General features: G+C 44.2%; 1 protein-coding gene across 11 annotated transcripts in view; it reads right to left on the minus strand.

Moving 5' to 3' along the window:
* Window positions 1-18,902, minus strand: part of PRKAG2 (protein kinase AMP-activated non-catalytic subunit gamma 2) — a 225,238-nt gene that overhangs the window by 114,417 nt on the left and 91,919 nt on the right. For 3 of the 11 annotated variants that reach the window (XR_012652800.1, XR_012652794.1, XR_012652795.1), the window contains exons 1-2: window positions 4,632-4,754; window positions 89-193 (exon numbers count right to left, since the gene is read on the minus strand). The exons of 3 other annotated variants lie outside the window; for them this stretch is intronic. Coding sequence is in view for 1 of the 8 variants with exons in the window: in XM_075045194.1 (XP_074901295.1) it covers window positions 4,632-4,737 (106 nt within the window). In the remaining 7 variants the exon portion in view is untranslated. Of the gene's footprint in view, window positions 1-88; window positions 194-4,631; window positions 5,156-18,902 lie in introns of those variants that run through there. 5 more of the 11 variants (XR_012652796.1, XR_012652797.1, XM_075045194.1 and 2 more) reach the window with 3 other exon arrangements.

An 18,902-nucleotide genomic window follows, 5' to 3' on the forward strand; every position in this document is an offset into this window, starting at 1 on the left:
TATACCTCCATTTCAATATCCACCAAATCAGTGGAGGTTTTCTGGGGTTTATTACTATCTGAATTTACCGGTATCTGCTTGAAAGTACCTTGCTGATTCTATTGCTTCATGGGCACCGTCCTTTTCCCCCCATTCAGAATGCTTCGAAGCTGTGTACAAAGCTGGGATGTGCCAGAAAGCACCAGCACAGTCACTATAAGGAAGCAGAAAATGGAAAAATAAAAAGTCTCAAACATTTAATCACACTCGTCACCACTTTTCTCCTTCCTGACAACCAACTGTAGAAATTTCACAGCTTCCAGGTCTCAGAGCTCTCTGTAGTACAAGATTAATTGGTACTGATCAGCCAGGGCTGCACATTTTCTAAAATCACTGTCAGCTCAACAGAGCATGAAAAACAGTAGAGAAAATTATTAACAAACCAAAGCGGTCTCAGTTTCTCATATGCAGTCTCTGATGCTGGTGGTTTTAAGCTGCTTTTCAGGAGCAACAGGATTTTGCTCTCTCAGTTCATTTACGGCAGCTGCTGGAACATGCAGCGACCCCCTCACTCTCATTTATTTCTCCAGAAATTTTTTCGCCATGGTTTCTCCCCCACTGCTTCATAACAGAAACATCCCACCAGAATGAGAAAAATAAGTATCTCAGCTCCGGTCCTCCCACAAGCAGCATCACCCACTTTGGGACGAAGCGCTGGATGAGCTACAGCTGCCCAGGCTGGAGGAGCAGGAGATCAAGTCCTGTCTCCTTTTGCAATTGCTTCTCCATTCTCCTCCCACACATTTTCTGTCCCTGTTCTCAGTGCAACTATCCGCAACCTGGCTTGTGCCGATAAACAGTTATGTGAGCCAGGCTGAAGTATCCCCTGGGTTTCCATTTGCACTTGGAGAGGTTGTGAACTGCCTGCTCTTTGGTTTGCTGAAAGCTGTTGCCCATGGACTGCTGTCTGAGCTGGTTGCATCCTATGGCATGTTAACTCCACGTGGTGATCTCTGATGCAGTTGCCACATCTCCACTGGTGGGAAGAAAGAGTGTGATTTCTCCACTTGACACATGATCCATACTCATCCCCAAGTCCAGGTGTCTGGGAAGGACCATGGCAAGCTATGGAAGAAGACCTGTGCCTTTTTGACCAAAAGGGGAAGACATTTCCCCTTGGCTTGAGTATTTAAAGATACTCTAAAATATGGTACCTCCCAGATCCAATCTAGAGACTCAGCAGCCCTCAACCCCACAGCGGTTAGCAGGGACATGGGATAAAACACATGCACTGAGTGCCACCAGTGTGGCTACAGCAAGTTACGGAGTGACTTGGGGACAAGCCCCTGCCCTTCGCACTGGGACTGCCTGATTCGTGTACATGGGGGGGTCAAAGCACGTTTGCACGTGTATGTATTGGGGTCTGAGTCATTCAGCAGGTTCACTTCTAATTTAGTCCTAATTTGCCCTTAAATTATAAACAGCTGCCAGGGAAATTGTCCTCGAGAGTGTTGTTGAGGTGGGACAGGTCTGGGGCCAAGGAGTAGCACTGAGGTTTGCCTGGAGCCCCTCGGAGCCAGCTTGTCGGGGCTCAGCTTCTGCCCCTGTGAATTAAAATCCACATCAACAAAACCCCTGAGAGGAGCAGCATGGGCAAGGAGAAGCTCTTCGGCATTTCCATGCAGCTAAAAGCCTCCAAAATGAGCGGTTTGAGGCTAAATGCCTGGGCATAAGGCAGCACCGGGGGTCACGGCAGCCACGTGTGCTGCAGAGCAGCTTCTTCGCTGGGCACTCATGGCTTGGGTAGGGAAGAAACACTTTTAACATTATACCTTTTGCATGTGTCATTCAATCCTTCACGGAATAGATGGTGTCCTTTAAAGGGCAGAGCAATTAGCCTCGCTGGGGCCAAAAAGTTGTCCCCTTCAGAAATGCCACAGAGCCTATCTATTTACAACACACCAGGCTGCAGCAAGACCTGGCAGGTGGAGAAGTGGTCAGCAACCCTGCACAGGCAAGGAGCAACTGCAAGAGGAAGGAGGAAACTCTGCGGTGGTGATCCAGAGGTTGGAGAAATTTTGGGTAATCCCAGTCCTCAGCCCTGCCAAAATCATATTGCATAAATCAGCTTCCCTGCTGTTTGGTGGACAGCTCAAGCTTTGAGGTCTCTCTGTTGGCTGCTCCTCTCCTGGAGCAAAGCTGTGGGCTCTCTGCCTTCGCCCCACAGCTTCCCCTGCTCTCATTTGCTCCTGGTGCTCGTTCATGCATTTCTCCTTCCTCTCTCTGTGTGCTCTCTGCTTCTGTTTGGCCATACTCAGGTCTCCTCATGCTGTTCACTTGGCATAAAAGGACCGTAAGGCTCCAAAACCACGGAATTACAAAGATGCCCGTCCTCGGCAATACCACCCTTCACTTCTCTACCAAGATGCGAACCTCTTCATCGGTGCAGAGGAAGGATGGGGTTTAGCTCAACTGATACACAGAGGAATGTACTACTTGATAACGTCAGTTGCAGTGGCCTGACAGTATCTACCCCGGGTAAGATGAGAAGCTGTGCTGGCCCAATCCTATTTACAACAACTGGAGGACTCCTCCTTAAAACACTTACAGAGATGGCCATGAAAAATCAGAAATTCCAGATTCAAGTAGTCCAGGTGACAGAGCACCCCTTTCTGGGGCATCAGGGGATTTTCTCCTCTTCTTTCCTTTTCCACCCCTTTTCTGAATACAATCCAAGCTCATTCAGCAACAGGGAGGCTGCAATGGCAGCACGGTCACCCTGGGAGAGCAGGGTGGGAAAGCCGATGGTGGATTGCTGTCATTCATTTCTCATCCCTGATGGTAGATGGCAACTAAATAGGATGCACCAGTCTGTGACTGAACCTGATGAGCCACCAAGTCTGGTTGCTACCAATGCTCCTGGATGCCACTAGATACTGATCATAGAACCTGCTGAGCACCCGAGGTTCCCTTGAGAGCTGCTCAGAAAGTGTTATTTAGGCCTTTATTAAGGCCTAATAGCTACGAGATACAGATTAAATCTAGAGAATAATGTAAAGCTTTTGTTTTGACTCTTGGTGCAGGACAAATTCTTTTCTCTGTGGAGGAAGATATGGATGGGGTTTAGAGTTAGACTCTGAGGAAGCAGACTTGCAACACTATGTTTGGTGCTTCTAGCAGCAAATCCTTTTGCAGATGTTAGCTATTCCCATCTCATTGACGAAACCACAAGAAGAGAGCAAATTAGTGCCTCAAAGTGCCATTAATCACTCAGTCAACAAATCGCACGGGTGTTTCTGCCTAGGTGAGAATTTAGGGGTTTTAATTAGAAATTTGGGAATAAATTTTACATCTGGGCAATCTGTCATCTAAATTTTACCCTCTTCTTGAATAAACTCTGTTACCTGTCTTTGTGCATCTTGCTGACACTGTGAAACTCCAAAGACCTGGGTCTTATCTAATTCATATCACCTTGACCTTACTACCACTCCAGCAGAAACCCTCAGATGGGTTTAGGAGAATGCAGAACAAGGCACAGTACCTTAGATTTAAAAACACTTAACTGTACAAGATAGGAACAAAAGGAGAAGCATTTGCCAGAAGGACACCTTAAAAACAACACAATCCATCACTAAATAAATTGCAAAGCATTAAATAATAGAAAAACAAGTTTTCTGGGCAGCCACCCATCCATCAGTTGCCACTCCCCACCACTAAATCTGTATGTACCTCTCCGCACCATCCATATGGTCCAACAGGACTCATACCTTCATCATTCTGCTGGATTTAACACAGTGACTCCTGACTGATAAAGAGTAAAAAAGAGCCTTGCCTATTGTACAAGTCAGCCTCTCTAAACTGCGCCTTATCTGGCTGATTCAGTGTAACATCATTTTTTAACCTCTTAGTCACAGGACAGAATCTCTCAGCAGCAGCAGCACTCGTGGTCTTTGGGGAGTCACAGAGTTGTAAAACAGCTACCATTAGTCCATACAGGAAATGCATTAAACATTATATTTCTCCACTATCCTTAAGAAAAACAGCCAGATCCTGTTGGAAAACCTGTTGTCTCCTGGCCAGCTAATCGCTATGTGATACATAGATACTCTCTGACACACACAACTCAGCATCTGTATTAGACTTAATACTCAGTGACCAGGAAAAGCTTTTGATTAAGAGAGAATGGTCCCTAATTGCAACTCAAACACAATTATATTGGTAACCACAGTATCAGAAAGGTGGTTCTGAATGCATTACTTATCGGATTGATATGCAACTTTTCTCTACTTCAAATTAATCTTTCAATATACAGTGCTAGCCCTAGCTTAGCATTTTGTTACTATTCTTCAATTAAAGTAACATTAGCCAACAGCCGCTTTTGAATGTATTTCACAGAGTTTACTGTAAAGCTTCCTGTTCCATCACTCTTTTCCTAAAGGCTATATCTGATGTGTGTTACAGGTGTCAGCTCAAATGTTCATCTCTGGTGCAAACCAACATAGAAATAACCTCCACGCAACAACTGCACGATTCAGTCAATGAAATTGGGAAGCACAAAATTGTTGCTTAATTATTTGCTATCCCCCACTTGCTGCCCTCTCCCAAAGACTAATGTCCCTCCTTTTCAGATGGGTAACACAGAGGGTCCCTACCGAACAGGCCACGAGGATCGGACTGGCGTCTCTCCGAGCTTTTGCACTGCTCCTTTCTCTTCTTGCTCCCTCTAAAGCTACCAAAACGCTTCATGAGCTGCAACATGCGCTCGTGTGGCAGCAGCTGTCGGTCATGCCCAGGACTGAAGAAAAAAAGCAGCACGAGGGGCAAGCCAAGGTGTCGCTTACACCAAACACCCAGGTATGAGAAAATAAAGTTCCAGAAAGACCGTGTGGCTGTAAAAAAAAGTCCAGCTCGCTGGCGGTTCAGCTCCGAGGCGCTTGGTTGTGGTCTTTGTGGAAAGCCGTTCTGCAGCAGGCTGCCAAACCTCACACGCCAGGCACTTCCAGTCTTAATTCCAGCATACAGTAACTCGCCTGGAAGTATCTGCAAACACAGGGAGAAGTTCAAAGTCTGCCCAGCTTGCAGCCCCGGAGCTCTTATCTGTCAGTGGTCAGAAGCCTCCGAGACCAAAGCAACGTTTCCCAGTGGATCAGCTCATGCGGAAAAGGTCAGGAATCACCTGATAAGCTCCCTCGTTCAAAAAATACTAACTATGCAAAGGAGCCACAAGCCCTCTTGAAGGGAATTGTCATGTGCAGCTCGGCATGATGACTCTTTAAAAAGGCTGTAAAAGGAAACCACCCCTGGACAGACAATTCCTGGCAGCGAGCGTCCCGGGCACACTTGCACTGTGACATGACATCACCCAACTATTTTGATTCATGTGTGCTGGGTCTTCGCAGCGACAGCATAGTCCAGCTGCCTGTTGATGAGCTCTGAAACGCTCGGCCCTCTGTGACTAATGACTAATGGATTAATGGGAACGAGGTTCTGCCAATTCATAAAAAGAAGGCTGATACTTTCTGGAACCGTAACCAGAGTGATGAGCTGGACTTTCTCTAGCGACATGCCCTCACTGTGTTACGCATATCTATATGGTCTGCATAGATTGCTCCATTCAAATTTGCCGTCTGCAAAGCAAAAGGCACCCGGGACAGCTGTTTGTAATACAATTGAAATCCACCTCGTGGTCTTTTCAATGAGACAAACATTCACAGGGCTGTTGCTCATCCCAACCGGCCGGGGTGTATTATGTTAGGCTCTGAGTCTGTACATTTAGAGCTGTTTATTTTAGGAAAGGGTTGATCAGCATGGGCTAAATCTTGAGCAGTTGGAAAGGGGTGCAAGCACAAACCAAGGCATGGTCAAACTATCATAGCCAACCTTCCTAAGATTACAGTAAATGTTCTGTTAAATCAAAAGATTTTTTTAAAGTCACAGAGCACCAGCCTTTCCTCTGAACATCACTGGAACTTGAGGCTCAGATTTTTCAAAATTAAAACCCTATATGAGTAATGAGAGTCTTATCTTTTTAATCCCTGGGGGGAACTGAAGGTCATATCACCTTTTTCCTCTACAAAGAAGCATGCCTTTTTCTTTGTGCCCATGATTGCTCCTGGGACTTAATATCATTAGAAAGGAAAAGAAAGAATAGCCATGAATACCGCAGAAAAGACCTTCATCAACACAGATTCCTTACAAGCTCTGGTCTTTCAGAAAGATGGCTGCCTCCAAGGCATCAGTGCAAGGATGTCCCAGGATTTCAGGGACCCCAAGAGAATATGTAGAGATGACAGCAGGTTCTTCTGCCACCCTCAGCTACCAGGGACTTCCCTCAGTCTACCCTATGGAGAATGTGGAAAAAGGCAGTACAAAGGGCACCTTTGTTCTTCCACCTAGCGACCAAAATAATCAAATTATTAACAAGATACTTAATTATCTTCCAGACAAGGCTCTCACTGATATCGAAGTGAGGAACCACAATAATTACTTTAAGGCTGTTCCCCACCTTTTCCCTCCTGACTTGTCCTCCTACTTTCTTTCACCCCCATCTTTGTGGCCCTGTTTTAGCTCTGCAAGTGAAGATGCCTGTGCTTTTCACCAAATAACAATCTTTTACATAAAATAGCCTGTCGGCACATGGCTTTTAGAAAGCCCCTTCTCCAGCCCCTCCCTTGAGGCTTGAGGCTCATTGTTCACCCAGTGCAGAGGAGAAGCAGTTGGAGCAATGAGAAATGTTGAGGGATTGGCAGGGGAAAGTGTCAGTGTTATTTAAATATTTGTTTTACTGTAGCTGTAGGGAAGTGTCAAGCTCTTCACACCCCATCTGGCCGTGTGTGACCACCACATTTACCTCTGCAAGCTTCATCTTCACTGTCCCTTCCCTTCATTCTACCATGCTCATGCCACCACAACTGAGATAGTAGCCATAGTGGGACAAGCTCTGGCTCTCCCTGTAAGTACATTTCATGGGCCACCTCTCAACCTAATTCCATGAGAGCAGTGACCTTCACAGTCCTTCCCGTTTGAAAACCAGCTCCCCAATAGCAAAACTGAATCTTCCTTGCTGCAATTTAAGCCTACTGCTTCTCGTCTTATTCACTGCGCACACGGAGAACAGATTGTTCCCTTCTGCTCTGGAGCAGCCCTTGACATATTTGAAGACAGTTATCCAGTTCCCTTTCCAGTCTTTACTTGGCCAAAAACACAAGAAGCGCTGCCTACAACACCAATGCAATCTGGACCTCAAGTTTCCCCTCCTTAGAAAAAGCATTCCTCATTCTTCAGTGGCCAAAGGACAGCTCGGAATGACTCAATGTCATCAGAAACCAAAACATTTTAATCCCTTTTTAATGAGATAAGAATTGGTATTGCTTCAGCATAGAAACAGCCCCCTTTTTGATAGAGGCCAAGGATAAATAGTCACTGATGACCTTTTCAAGCAGGCCCGTTGCACCAGGAGGGCTCATTTCCCCTTATTAAGGAAAGCAGCAAGACCCTAATGTTTCTGCACAGAGCTACCAGAAAAAGAAATGCTGTTTAAGAACTGACTTTCACAGTAATTTGTTAAAAAAGCACTAAGCACTTTGAGTATGATCATTTTGTCTCCCACAGCTAATGGTCTAACAGATACTAGCACATTTACACCAGATACTACATCTTCTTAATGATTCCAGTGGAAGGATCTTATAAAACTAATAATAAAAAGCTGGGCTTCAAAGAGCTCCTTTGGGGCCATCTATGTTCTGGAGATTGAAAACACAAATCCCTTCCAAACAACCATGAAATGGACTCTTGTCAAGCTACTTTAAAGTCTCCCAAATTAGTTATAGCATATTATGTTTCTTGAGCTGCATAAGAATAACACCATCCCCTTCCAAAAACCATACACGGGCTCATTCTGAATGGTACCAAGCACTGGGCAGCTTAATAAAATTATCTGGGAGGAAGCAGCAAACAAACACTCGTGTATGAGTGTGAAATGCTTCCCTGGTCCTGCTGGATGTGCTAAGCTGGCCAGACCTGAGCCATTTCACAGCCTTAGAGCAGCCTCCATGCTGACAACTCACCAACCTGCCTCCAGTCCCACCACCCTCTTGCCCCAAGTCATCTGTTTCTCTTAGAGTTTTCCTTTGATGACCTAGTGTCAAGTCCAAAAAAGAGCCTAAAAAAGGCTCAAGAGCTAAAAAACCACCCACATCTCCTGGAAATCTCCCTTACACTAATTCTTGCCTTTATCCCATCAGCTGCCTGTGTGCCCAACCCACCCAGAAAAGTCCTCCCCTGCTCATCCCAGCCCTCCATTCCCCTAAACCACTTGCTTGTTTTTTTTTAAAGGGAGGCTGGAGCCCATAAAGTAGAAAAGACAAACCGCCTTCTACTGCATTTTTCACTAATTCACAGGGTCACATAAGGAGAGGAGTCTCATTGCAGGAGTCAACTCCAATCCAACCTGAAAAAGCCCCATCTGTGGCCCGGTTCCTTCTTTATAATGCCTCTTGCTTTTCAGTTCTCCATTGCTCAGGATAAAACCACCTTTTGTACCTGCCCCCAGTGATTTAACATGACTCATCAGGCAGAAACATAACAAAAATCTTCCCCTCTCTGGATGCGATGTGAAGATTTGTTCTATGAGGCAGAATTAGGGGTTGAGTGTTCAGATTTGGTCACCATATAGGAAATATGGGAAATGCCACCACACCAACCAAGTGCAGCCATCATGGGATGTCTGACCCAGACGTCAGAGTTTTGAAACACAAACTGATTCATCCATCTCACAGAGGTGTCAGTTCTGTGCTGTGGTGAAAATACTTTAAATGCTGATATTTTGAACCATTTCCTCACTTGACTTTTTAACAGGAGCTTTAACCTGAAATACAAATGCAGCAGCAGAGTGCGGGGCAGGCAACGGGGACCAGTTAGTGCTATCAGGGTTTATTCTGGTGTGAAAATGGAAAAAACAATACTCCCCTCCTTGAAATTAAAGAGCTTATTTAGTGCTAAACAGGAAGGCTAAAAAGAATACGTATCCCCTTCATGACAATTAATGCTTCAACTGGCTTCTGACTGCAAATCAGCAAAACTAAGTATTTCCCTTTCCTCATCGCTGGGAATTTCCTTGTTCAAAATTCCTTCTGGTTTTGTCATTGCTCAGAGAAATAAAGTTCAGATCCACCCTTAGAAAGGTAAAGCATGAATCACGTTTGCATTTCTACATGGATCACGTTTCTCTGCCTTGTTGTCCTTAAAAATTTCCCTAAATTGGAATTTTTCTAATTTTCTCTTTTAAATTCTACAGACTGATGTTGGCAAAATTAAACATTTTCCATCATTGTCAGTGGTGCCGGGACATGCTTACAAGCCTCACAACACCAGACTGATTTAAACCGCAATCGTATTATATATAAATAGAAAACTTGGAAAATATTTCAAAATAGCACGCAAATAAATATGTAAAAGAGATCTTTGCTCTAAAAAAAACTCACTCAAGACTACAAGTGATGCAATGCACAATAACAAAAAGCCTGTTTTGCCCAAACACCATTTGCAGGCTGGTTGAACAGAGCATGCAGCTTGCGTTTTCAAAGGGAAATACGAAGTACCACTTTCTCCATCTGGTCTAAGTCCAGCTCACATCCCATAAAAGAATTGCAAGTTTATGACTCCAAGCTGGGCTCAATTACTTCCCATAATCATAACCAAGTGTTTCTCTGTAATGAGTTTTTGTCTTTATCCCCCTTTTTTATACTACTTCATACTGCTTTCACTGTGCATTAAGAAAGATTCCAAACTCTGAAGCTGTCAGGCTGGCACTAAATTGGTTTTGAAAAATCTGAAAGTTTAATTTTACTTCTTTTTAGCAGTCCCAAAGGTGCACACTAGATTCCCCAGAACTCTTGGCAAATTACTTAGAAATTACATCCTGGCGTCTTTGTGATGTTTTTCTATCCTACCTTTCCAGAGCTTATAATATGAACCAGCAGTAATAGGAGTAACAGCGATGATAGTGTTGGCATATTGGTGATTTCTAGTAAGAAAACCACTGTATTTCAGGCTCAGAGCACCTACCCCAAAAGACCCATAAGCTGGGACCGATGACTATGATCCTATCCAAATGATAATTTTATCATTTCCCCACATCCTACTAATAAGCTGTGGTGCATATGTTTCCAGCAGTCACTTCTTTAGCAATTTCAGTTCATAATGTGAAAAATTGAGCCATTCTTATATACATCGCAATCTGGCTGTGCTCAAAACAGCAAAACAGTATTCAATCCAGCAAGTACAGGATGTCTGGTGTGACAACACCACTCCTAAAATTTAGTAAGTTCTCAGCTAAAGGAAAACATCTCAGCAGTAACTATTACAAAAAAATAGCAAAGGCAATAAAGTTCCTTAGAAGCATTTTTCCACTTGTGCTTTTCTCATCTCTTCTTGCTCCTCTTTCTTCTTGCTTCTCTCAAGTCTTTCAAACATATGCATCCACAAAACCTTGAGAAGGAGATAGAATTCCCTGGAACATCACAAATCTCTTTTTCACCCTCCTCTTGTTCTTTCTTTTCCACTTCCTCACTTCTCATGGAAGATTGGAACAGATTAAATGATGTTAAAGTTAAAATGGGCATTGTAGGGCTGAACAAAATATCCCCTTCAGTTTAAAGAAAGTCTTTCAACCAGCAATGAATGGGTCACAACATGAATGACAGCAAATTAATGAGCAAAAAATCACTTTAAGAAAGTGATACATTAGGGGTGGCCAGTACCCGAAGAGTGAAATTCATATCACTATCCCATAGTGAACACCCCCAAACACAAGAGACTAAAAATCAGAGCGCCACGACTCCACAGAAATATAGTTCTCCGCTGACTCTGCCCTAGGAGATTTATTTGGAGAGAAGAGGAAAACTCAGTGAATCAGCAACGGTTTGCACCAATCCTCAGCTGTCCTCAGATGTCAACCCTATACAAACCTAGTGAGCATCCTTCGTTGCACAGCCATACATTTGCAATTCATTAGCTAGTAAGAGCATTAGGAGTAAAACAGCTTCACACACATTTACTGCAATTTTAACATTCACGTCAATACGGTTATCACAAAATACAATTTCAGTGACAAACACGCATGTTGGAAGCAATGCCGTCATCCTAAAATCTAGGTGGGATGATGAGATTTCAATGTAATTTCAAGTTCTGTATCCCTCTGCTCCCCACAATAAGCAGACGAATCTGACAGCAAAAGCCAAGAAATTTGCTTATGCACAAAATATGACAACGAAGAGACTCTTCTCTTGGCTTGGTATTATTATTATTATCTGCTATTTTTGGTTGAAAATAATCTTAAGTGTTCCCTAACAATAATGCAATGTTGGGGTTGACGGTCATCCCACAAATGACCCATTCCTATGCCACAGTGGGTATAATAAAGACACATGCGCTATATATATTATACACATAAAATTAGACAGGGTGGTCAGCAGCATCCTATTAGACATGTGAGACAACACCGAAAAGCTGACTGAAGAGAAAATTGAACCACACCTTGAAAAGCTAAATGCTTAGCTAACACTTGAGAAGCCTTTCTCATTCCTGGCTCCAGCAACTTCACTGACGATGCTCCTGTTCTTCAGTGATGAAAAAGGGACCTCGTTTGGTTCAGCTGCAAGAGAGCAGCAACTTTGAGAGGAAGGAACCATTCCCCGTGAACCCTAACCCCAAGGGTGAAGGAGTTTGCATATGTGTGCCTCTCCTGCTCTTAGCTGCTCTGATGGTGCAGGAGAGCCTGAGGTCTATGTTCAGGATACCTATAGGGGTATCTAATGCAGGTGTTTACACAGAATGGATGTCTTCCATGAACTACTGCAAACGCCGCTTTGTTGACAGTGAAAGCAGGGTCTTGTAGCATTATACCAGCGGTGAGCTGAATTGCTCATTGCACTGAAGCTCAAAGCTCACAGAATCCCAATGACTAGCCGGGGTATCCATAGGAAGGGGTTTAAATACTTATTATAGAGCCACCGACAGTGTGTTCACATGAATGACTAAGGACATCGTACAGGACCGGATCTCAATCTGATGAACTAAACACAGGCGTAATGCCAAGAGGGGAAATTCCTAAAGGATCACCCAACACTGCATTGTCATTACAAGTGGGATTGCTCCAGCAAGGGGATTATAATAGAAAGGGAGGAATCCACTGTGTGCAGACAGGGACTGCACTGAAATCCAACCCCCCTGCACAGCCTCTTTGCATTGCAGCCTTGGTCTAGTTGTTCAAGCCACCTCTAGCAAATACAGCGCACCTTCATCTGGTGGTTAAGAAACAATACAAGGGATTTTTTAAAAAAAAACAAACACACAAAACCCCCCAAAGATCTATCTTCATTTTCTACCCTTACTTTGCCTACGAATTAATAATTCTGAAGTATCGTTAGTTGTAAGCAAAGGAATAAACCCAAGTACATTGCATACTTTAATGTCATAATAATTGAACAACTAGCAAACTAGCTCTGTTAACTTCCCAAGATAAACATCTGGGGAAACACCACCAGCTACATCTCATATAGAACCTCTTCATCTTCAGCAGAAGGGAGGTGAATACCACGGTTTGTAGCTTCTTTGCACAAGAGAAGTGACTTTCCAAAAGTCCCCGTGCAGCAGGCTGGCACGAGGGCAGTGAGGAACAGAACAAGACGGAGGTCTGTTGGACTCGACAGCTCTGCTCCTTCCTTTGCAAGAACATGACATATTGTTCACACTGTGTTAAACCACGGTGTGCATGAGGTGGCTGTCTCACATGCCCCAGCTCCAAAGAGATTACTAGAATTAGTCGCCCAGATTATGGAAGATCTGCCACAGCAGATGGGAGTATAGAGGAGGAAACATTTGTTATCACATACACGAGGTCTGGGAGGGAAATCAATCAAAATCTTTCTGGTTTCTCTTTCCAGGTTGTTTTTTTGGTTTGACTGGGGGGGTTAGTGGGGGGGAGATTTTTTTGTACCCAGATCAAACATTGCAATTTTGTTACCAAAAGAAACTTTACGGACTTTTTAAGAGAGATGAAAGCATAGTGAGAAAGACAGACCCTGAAGCTTACTGAGATGGGAACAGAGGTACCTTAGCAATCTGCCAGGGTACAGAAGGGACAAAGGAGGAGACAGTGGACATGGAAGGGAAAGCTGGCACTGTTTTACTGGCTACAATGAGCTAGAAACCATCCAAGCCCCAATATTTCCCATTTCTTGATGATTCTACCAATTCATGTAACTGGCAGACAGGTAACTTGGAAAAAAGCATCCGACACATCCATGGCATCCAGCTGGGAAGCTGTTGCAACTGTGGGAGCCACAAGCCTATGATGGGAGTGAATCAAGGGACCATGTGGGATGGCTTGGGTGGTAAAAAGTTCCCTGTTCGTGCACTGTGCAAGTGAAAACACCAAGCACTGTGAAGTTCAGAGTTGTTATATTTAGGACTGTGTGAAAAATCCCAGTGGGTTGGCTGGGACCAACACAGACATGAACTAGAGAAATCTTTTTGAGTCTTTACGCCTAGATGACAGAAGGGCTGGAAACCTGGGAGCTACAAAGCAGTAAGAGAATATTCCTGGAAAAGCCAGCCCTGACAGTCTGCACACACAATACCTGGCAGAAGAAAAAATAGTCTGAAACCTTTTCACAACAGTTATTTATAAGGCAAGAGACTTTAAAGGCTGTCAACTGTGTCCTTCAGGGGAATGCCTGAAAGCCAGAGACCGAGCGTGGAAGAGGCAACCTCATGGTAACTCCTTGCGCAACACTTCTTTGGTTATTTAGGTTTTAAGATGCCCTTGTGAATCAGAGGGCAGGTACCAGTGCTCAGGCACATCCCAGCTCGAAACAGTTCTGAGGCTGACAATTTGCAGCCAGCATCTTTCCCAGTTCACTTCCTCAAAACACATCAAGCCTTAAATTGAGGAGAGACTTCTGGAACCATGAAATCTCTTTTAGTGGTGACTTAGCTTAGCAATGCATTGGGCAAATTACACTACCATTTGTACCTTGTAAAGTCATTTGAAAATGATCTAAACTAGTATCACACATAACCAGAACTTGTTGTACAGTGCCATCAGATTCCCAAACCTTGTCAAAGGTCAGCATCTTGCAGTGGCTTCACTACTTAAAGTAGAAAGCACTCTACCAAGTAGCTCTAACATCATTAATCAATTTAAATTCCACATAAAGAATCAAAGCAGAAATTCAGTGCTACGGTTACAGAGCTCTGGATATATCCAACAGCACAAAGCCCAACTTTTTAATTTCTTGGTCTGCCCCAAAAGCATCCTGCATCCTTAGTCGTTCACGCAGGTGTCTCCGTTTTCAGTGTCACGTTTCTAACACAGTCCTATGAGCTTTCCATAATGCCGCCTGGTGCAATTGTGGCTCTCAGAGTCAAGGTTGCCTAAAACAGCCTGTAAAAACCTATCAGTGTTACAGACTGAATGCTTTTGTTATTATTATATGATACATATTTGTGGAAAAAAATACTCTGTCACCACCTTGTCAGCTAGCAACAAGGCCTAGCAAGTCTGACAGTCATCTTATTTGCAAGCATGTCACTGGAGCAAAAAATATTAAAACCTCTGTCGTAATAGGCATGAACGGAAACTATTGCTCTAAGCTACATATTGCTGTAAACCAGGTAGGTTGTTTCCAGTCATAACAAAATACCCATAGGGCAGAGGAGGGGAGGAAGGAACACTGAAATGGGGCTGAGTATGGTGTTAATAGATTCTGGTTTTATTCTCAGCTCTGCTACTGGGCTACCTGCACAACCAGGGATAACTCACATCATCTCTGCAAGAGCTTCAGATGAAAAGCCATCTTCAGACACTGTGTGTTACTGCACTGCAAGTGTCTTATACCTAGACCAACCCCTTTTCTACCCCTACTAACCAGAAAGATAATTAAAAATCTTAAAGAAAACAAAGACCTACAGCAGATGAAGTAGATACTTACAGTGACCACAGGTTTCTTGCTTTCCTTCCTGTGTATTTGCTGCCAATATCCATTACAAGCCTACGTGTTCAAAGGCAAACAGCAAAACCCCCGTGTCTTCAGGAATTGCTTGGAGTGGGGCAATGCAAGCGCAGGGCAGAGAGCATCAACCCTCAGCCCAAGAGACCAAACTCCCACTGACCTCAGCAGCAAAAACCAGGCTCGTTGTCAGCAAAACTGAGCTTCTCAAGAAGTCTTTATATTAATTTCTGAGTGGGTTTTTTCCTGCACAATGTGTTAAAAGATGTAACACGAGCTCCTGCATCAAGCGCAGCACTGACAAGGAAGATCCTGCTGGTTTTTATTTTGAGTCAGAGCCCTCAGCATCACCAGCCTAGATCAGTCACTTCAAATTCCCCCTGCACCCTTCAGCCCTCCCCACTTACAGTCACCTGCTACAAAATTCACAGTCTTAAACTACAGTAATTAATGAAACTTCACCAAAACCCAGAGAAGATCCGCTCAGGGTCACGCACGAAGCTCTGGGGGAGCTGGGAGCAGAGGGTGATGCTCCTGCCCCGGTCTTTACACTCCTTGCTTGCACAAACCTGCCACACCACAGCTCGCACAAATCTGGCGTGGGAGGGAAGGCAGGGGCACCAGCAGAGTCCAAAGGACTTTGCAGCTTAGCAGCTCCCCCTGCATCTCCTCCTAATGTGCTTTAGCTACTTGGCAAGCAGGGAGCTAAACATCTTCATGTTTAGCAACAAGTTTTACTGGATTTTTGTGTTACTTGACCTTAATGATTGGGAAGCTCTTTGTGCCTTACTGACCTTTTCTCGGCCGCTGTCACAAGGCACTTCCCAAGGTGAAAGACAGTTTTGCTTTTGCTCCAAGAGTACAAAACATGCAGCTGTGCCTGGAGAGCACTCAGTGCTCCCTGTGTTGAGCCACAGCAAAGAACAAGGCTGTCTCCTCAATACAATTTTAACTTCTCAGCTACAAGAAAAGGTTCAGCTTTGCTGTATTAACACATCCAGTGCAAAAATACCTGCATTTCAGTAAGTGGACACAGGAAACCAGTGTCCTTTCTTTACCTACCCTGCAGCACAGTCCCTACAGCCTCGCGGCATTGAGCCCATTGGGCTGTACGTATTCTGCCCCCAACAGTCCCACCTTACCCCTCTAAGACTGCAAATGCAAGGTCTTCTTCCCTTCATATATTAACATTATTACTATATTAACGAAGTTCCTAACCTCATTTAGCCACTTGGCTTTTGCACTATGCAAAAAAGAACTACAAAAGAAGAGGTGGAGGCTCCTCTAATCCTGCAACCTATGGTGCAGTGGCAGAAGTTGCTTATAAATGGCTTAATCAAATGTGAATCATTCCTCAATGCACAGTAAGTATCTGTGTCCAAGGGAGACAATAAGAAACTTAAGGGGAAATGAAGTGCCACATAACAAGGAACCGCACACCTTCCCAGCCATGAACTCATCAAAGGTTTTCTCCCTCTGAATTTTTGCAAGATGTGCATGTGCTGTGTGTTGCTGAGCCTCACATCTGCTGGACGGATGAGAAACTAATTTCTAAGAATTTCAATGATGTCAGGCATTTTCTTTTTTTAACGTGACCATAAAGTGGCAAAAGCTGTCAGTGGCACTGGCAATAGCTTAACAGAAAATGTTGATGTTGCCTGGATACTGAGGATTTGCCTGCATGTCTGCATTTGACAGCAGTAACTCCTAGGGATTTTAGTTTTTCTTTAATACTCTGAGTGCCATGCAAGTATCTCTCCTTGTTCAGATCCTTCCTCCTCTCTCCTCCTCCTTTTTTTGGCTTTGTAAAACGCAAACTAATTCCTCGACCATAGTAAAGCCATAAATAAGAAGCCGTAAAAATGTTTTTCTAGCCTTCTTTTTCCAAGGTTGAACTTTTCAGTTATATAAGCACTTTATAAAATAGCATGGGGAAAGTATATGAGAATCTGTTTATGTGATTAAGACTTGGCTCCTTCTTTACTGTGGCCCAGTGACAGTATTTTATGCTTTGCATTTGCCACCGCCAAAGTTCACTCAGCTGTCTCTCTGTGACCTCCAAAGCAGAAAGCAGCAAGATTTAACATTGCTTTTCATGGAGTGCTTACAGTAAATCATTACTGGTGGGTATCCATGGAGTCTTGGGAAAAAAGAGCATTATTAAGCACCTGTTAATTTTTCGTTACAGTGGGTGGATTCCAGGTTTTCACTGATGGCAAAAATCCAGCTACTCTGAAGGGAAGCAAATTTTCCCCAGCCTTTCCCCTTACTGCTGTCCTGCTTCCAATCTGACTTGTGCCTTAGTGTTTGAAGAAAGAGTTCTGGATGCCATTTAGTGAAGTGCTGTAGTGTTTTATTATCTTTTATGGTAAAGAATTTGGAAGGACTTGAGAGAGATCTTCAGGCAGAAACAGAAACAGGACCAAAGTGCATATACAAAATACAGCACTAAACTCCTCTTCCTGGCAGCTAGATGACAGAGAAGGAAAAAAATTCACTGCAGATAATTTTTCCAGTCTGGTCCCTGACATGGTTCCTAAGTGAGGAACAATGCAGTTATCCCAGTGCTCCGCAGCAGCAGATATCAGCACTCTGCAGGGTTATTTTCCAAAGGAAATGACGTGCTGTTTAGATACTTCCTTTAGTGCCACTTGTTTTATTTACTTAATAATGTCACAAGCTTTGCATACGCAAGCATCCAACTCTCTCCTTCAGCAATCCCATCCCAAACATCAGTGCCCCATTCCCACAAAGCCCTTCTGCACTGGGGAGTGACTCAGTTTAGCCACACTGAAGTAAAGGGCATACTCTCCTGCTCCTTGCAATTGCTCCTCCAGAAAAAATCCACATATCGTAACACTAAACATCATGACAGCATCACCTCAAGAGAGTAAATTAAAGCTTGAATGCAACAAGAACACATACCGTAACCTCCTAACTCCTTCCAACTGATGCCAACCACAAAGCAGTGAACATGTGAGGTTCATCTACACAGCGTAATTCTGTTTCCCCTCTCATCACAGCGGTAGCACGCATGAGATTTTGGACACTATGCCAGCTTCAACAGCTCTGCGGGGAGAAGACACCTTTCTGTCGTAGCACTCCCAATCCTGCAATTTAACCACTGGTAAAAAATTTACGTGGAAAACTACTGATGCTGTCAAAAAACAGGTGGAAAGCTTGAAGCAGAAACGAGCCCTTAAAAATATCACATCTCTTCAATTTTAAAACTGGAATGGACAAAGCGGTAGGCAGTGGAAAGAAGGGTGGAGATGACTCAACAGGCTCGTTTTGTGGCGATGCCTTTTGCTGTTGCCTTCCCCAAGCCTCTTGTGGCTGGGAGCCGTAAGAGCACTTGCACGGTTTGAAGATGCAAAAGCGGGTGCATGGAGGCAGTGCCAGGACACTCACACTGAACACACACAAGTGCATGAGAAAAACTCACCTCCTCCCAGCTGCACACCTCTTCTTAAATACAAAATGCAATGAAAGAGTGAAAATGATGCTGTGAATCCTGAGAAACACGCTCTCCAAATTTCTTTTCCAAGCACTGGTGAGACTCCCAGCCCAGCCCAGGGCAGCTGGACCTTCTCTTGGCTCTCTTGGCTAAACTAGAGCCAAACTATGGCGAAAGATGCAGCACAGCTGGTGCAGGTCCATGCTCCGTTGGCATTCCTGCTCCCTGGGTTTGTAGCTGGGCTCCCCAGGGAAGCAGCTGCATGCAGCAGATTTAAGTTTCCCATTCTACAGCACAGTTGTCTGCTTTGTAAGCTCCCCCACTGACAATGTTCACTCTCTCCATATCCCACCTTTCCAAACGGAGAGGCTATGGGGGCTTCCTGTGATTGACACAGTGGCTTCCAGCTACCCCAGACAAAGCTCCAGACACTCCGCCTCAAAGCTCATCCCAAA

This window comes from Buteo buteo, chromosome 2 (genome assembly GCF_964188355.1).
Source record: "Buteo buteo chromosome 2, bButBut1.hap1.1, whole genome shotgun sequence".
NCBI lineage: Eukaryota > Metazoa > Chordata > Aves > Accipitriformes > Accipitridae > Buteo > Buteo buteo.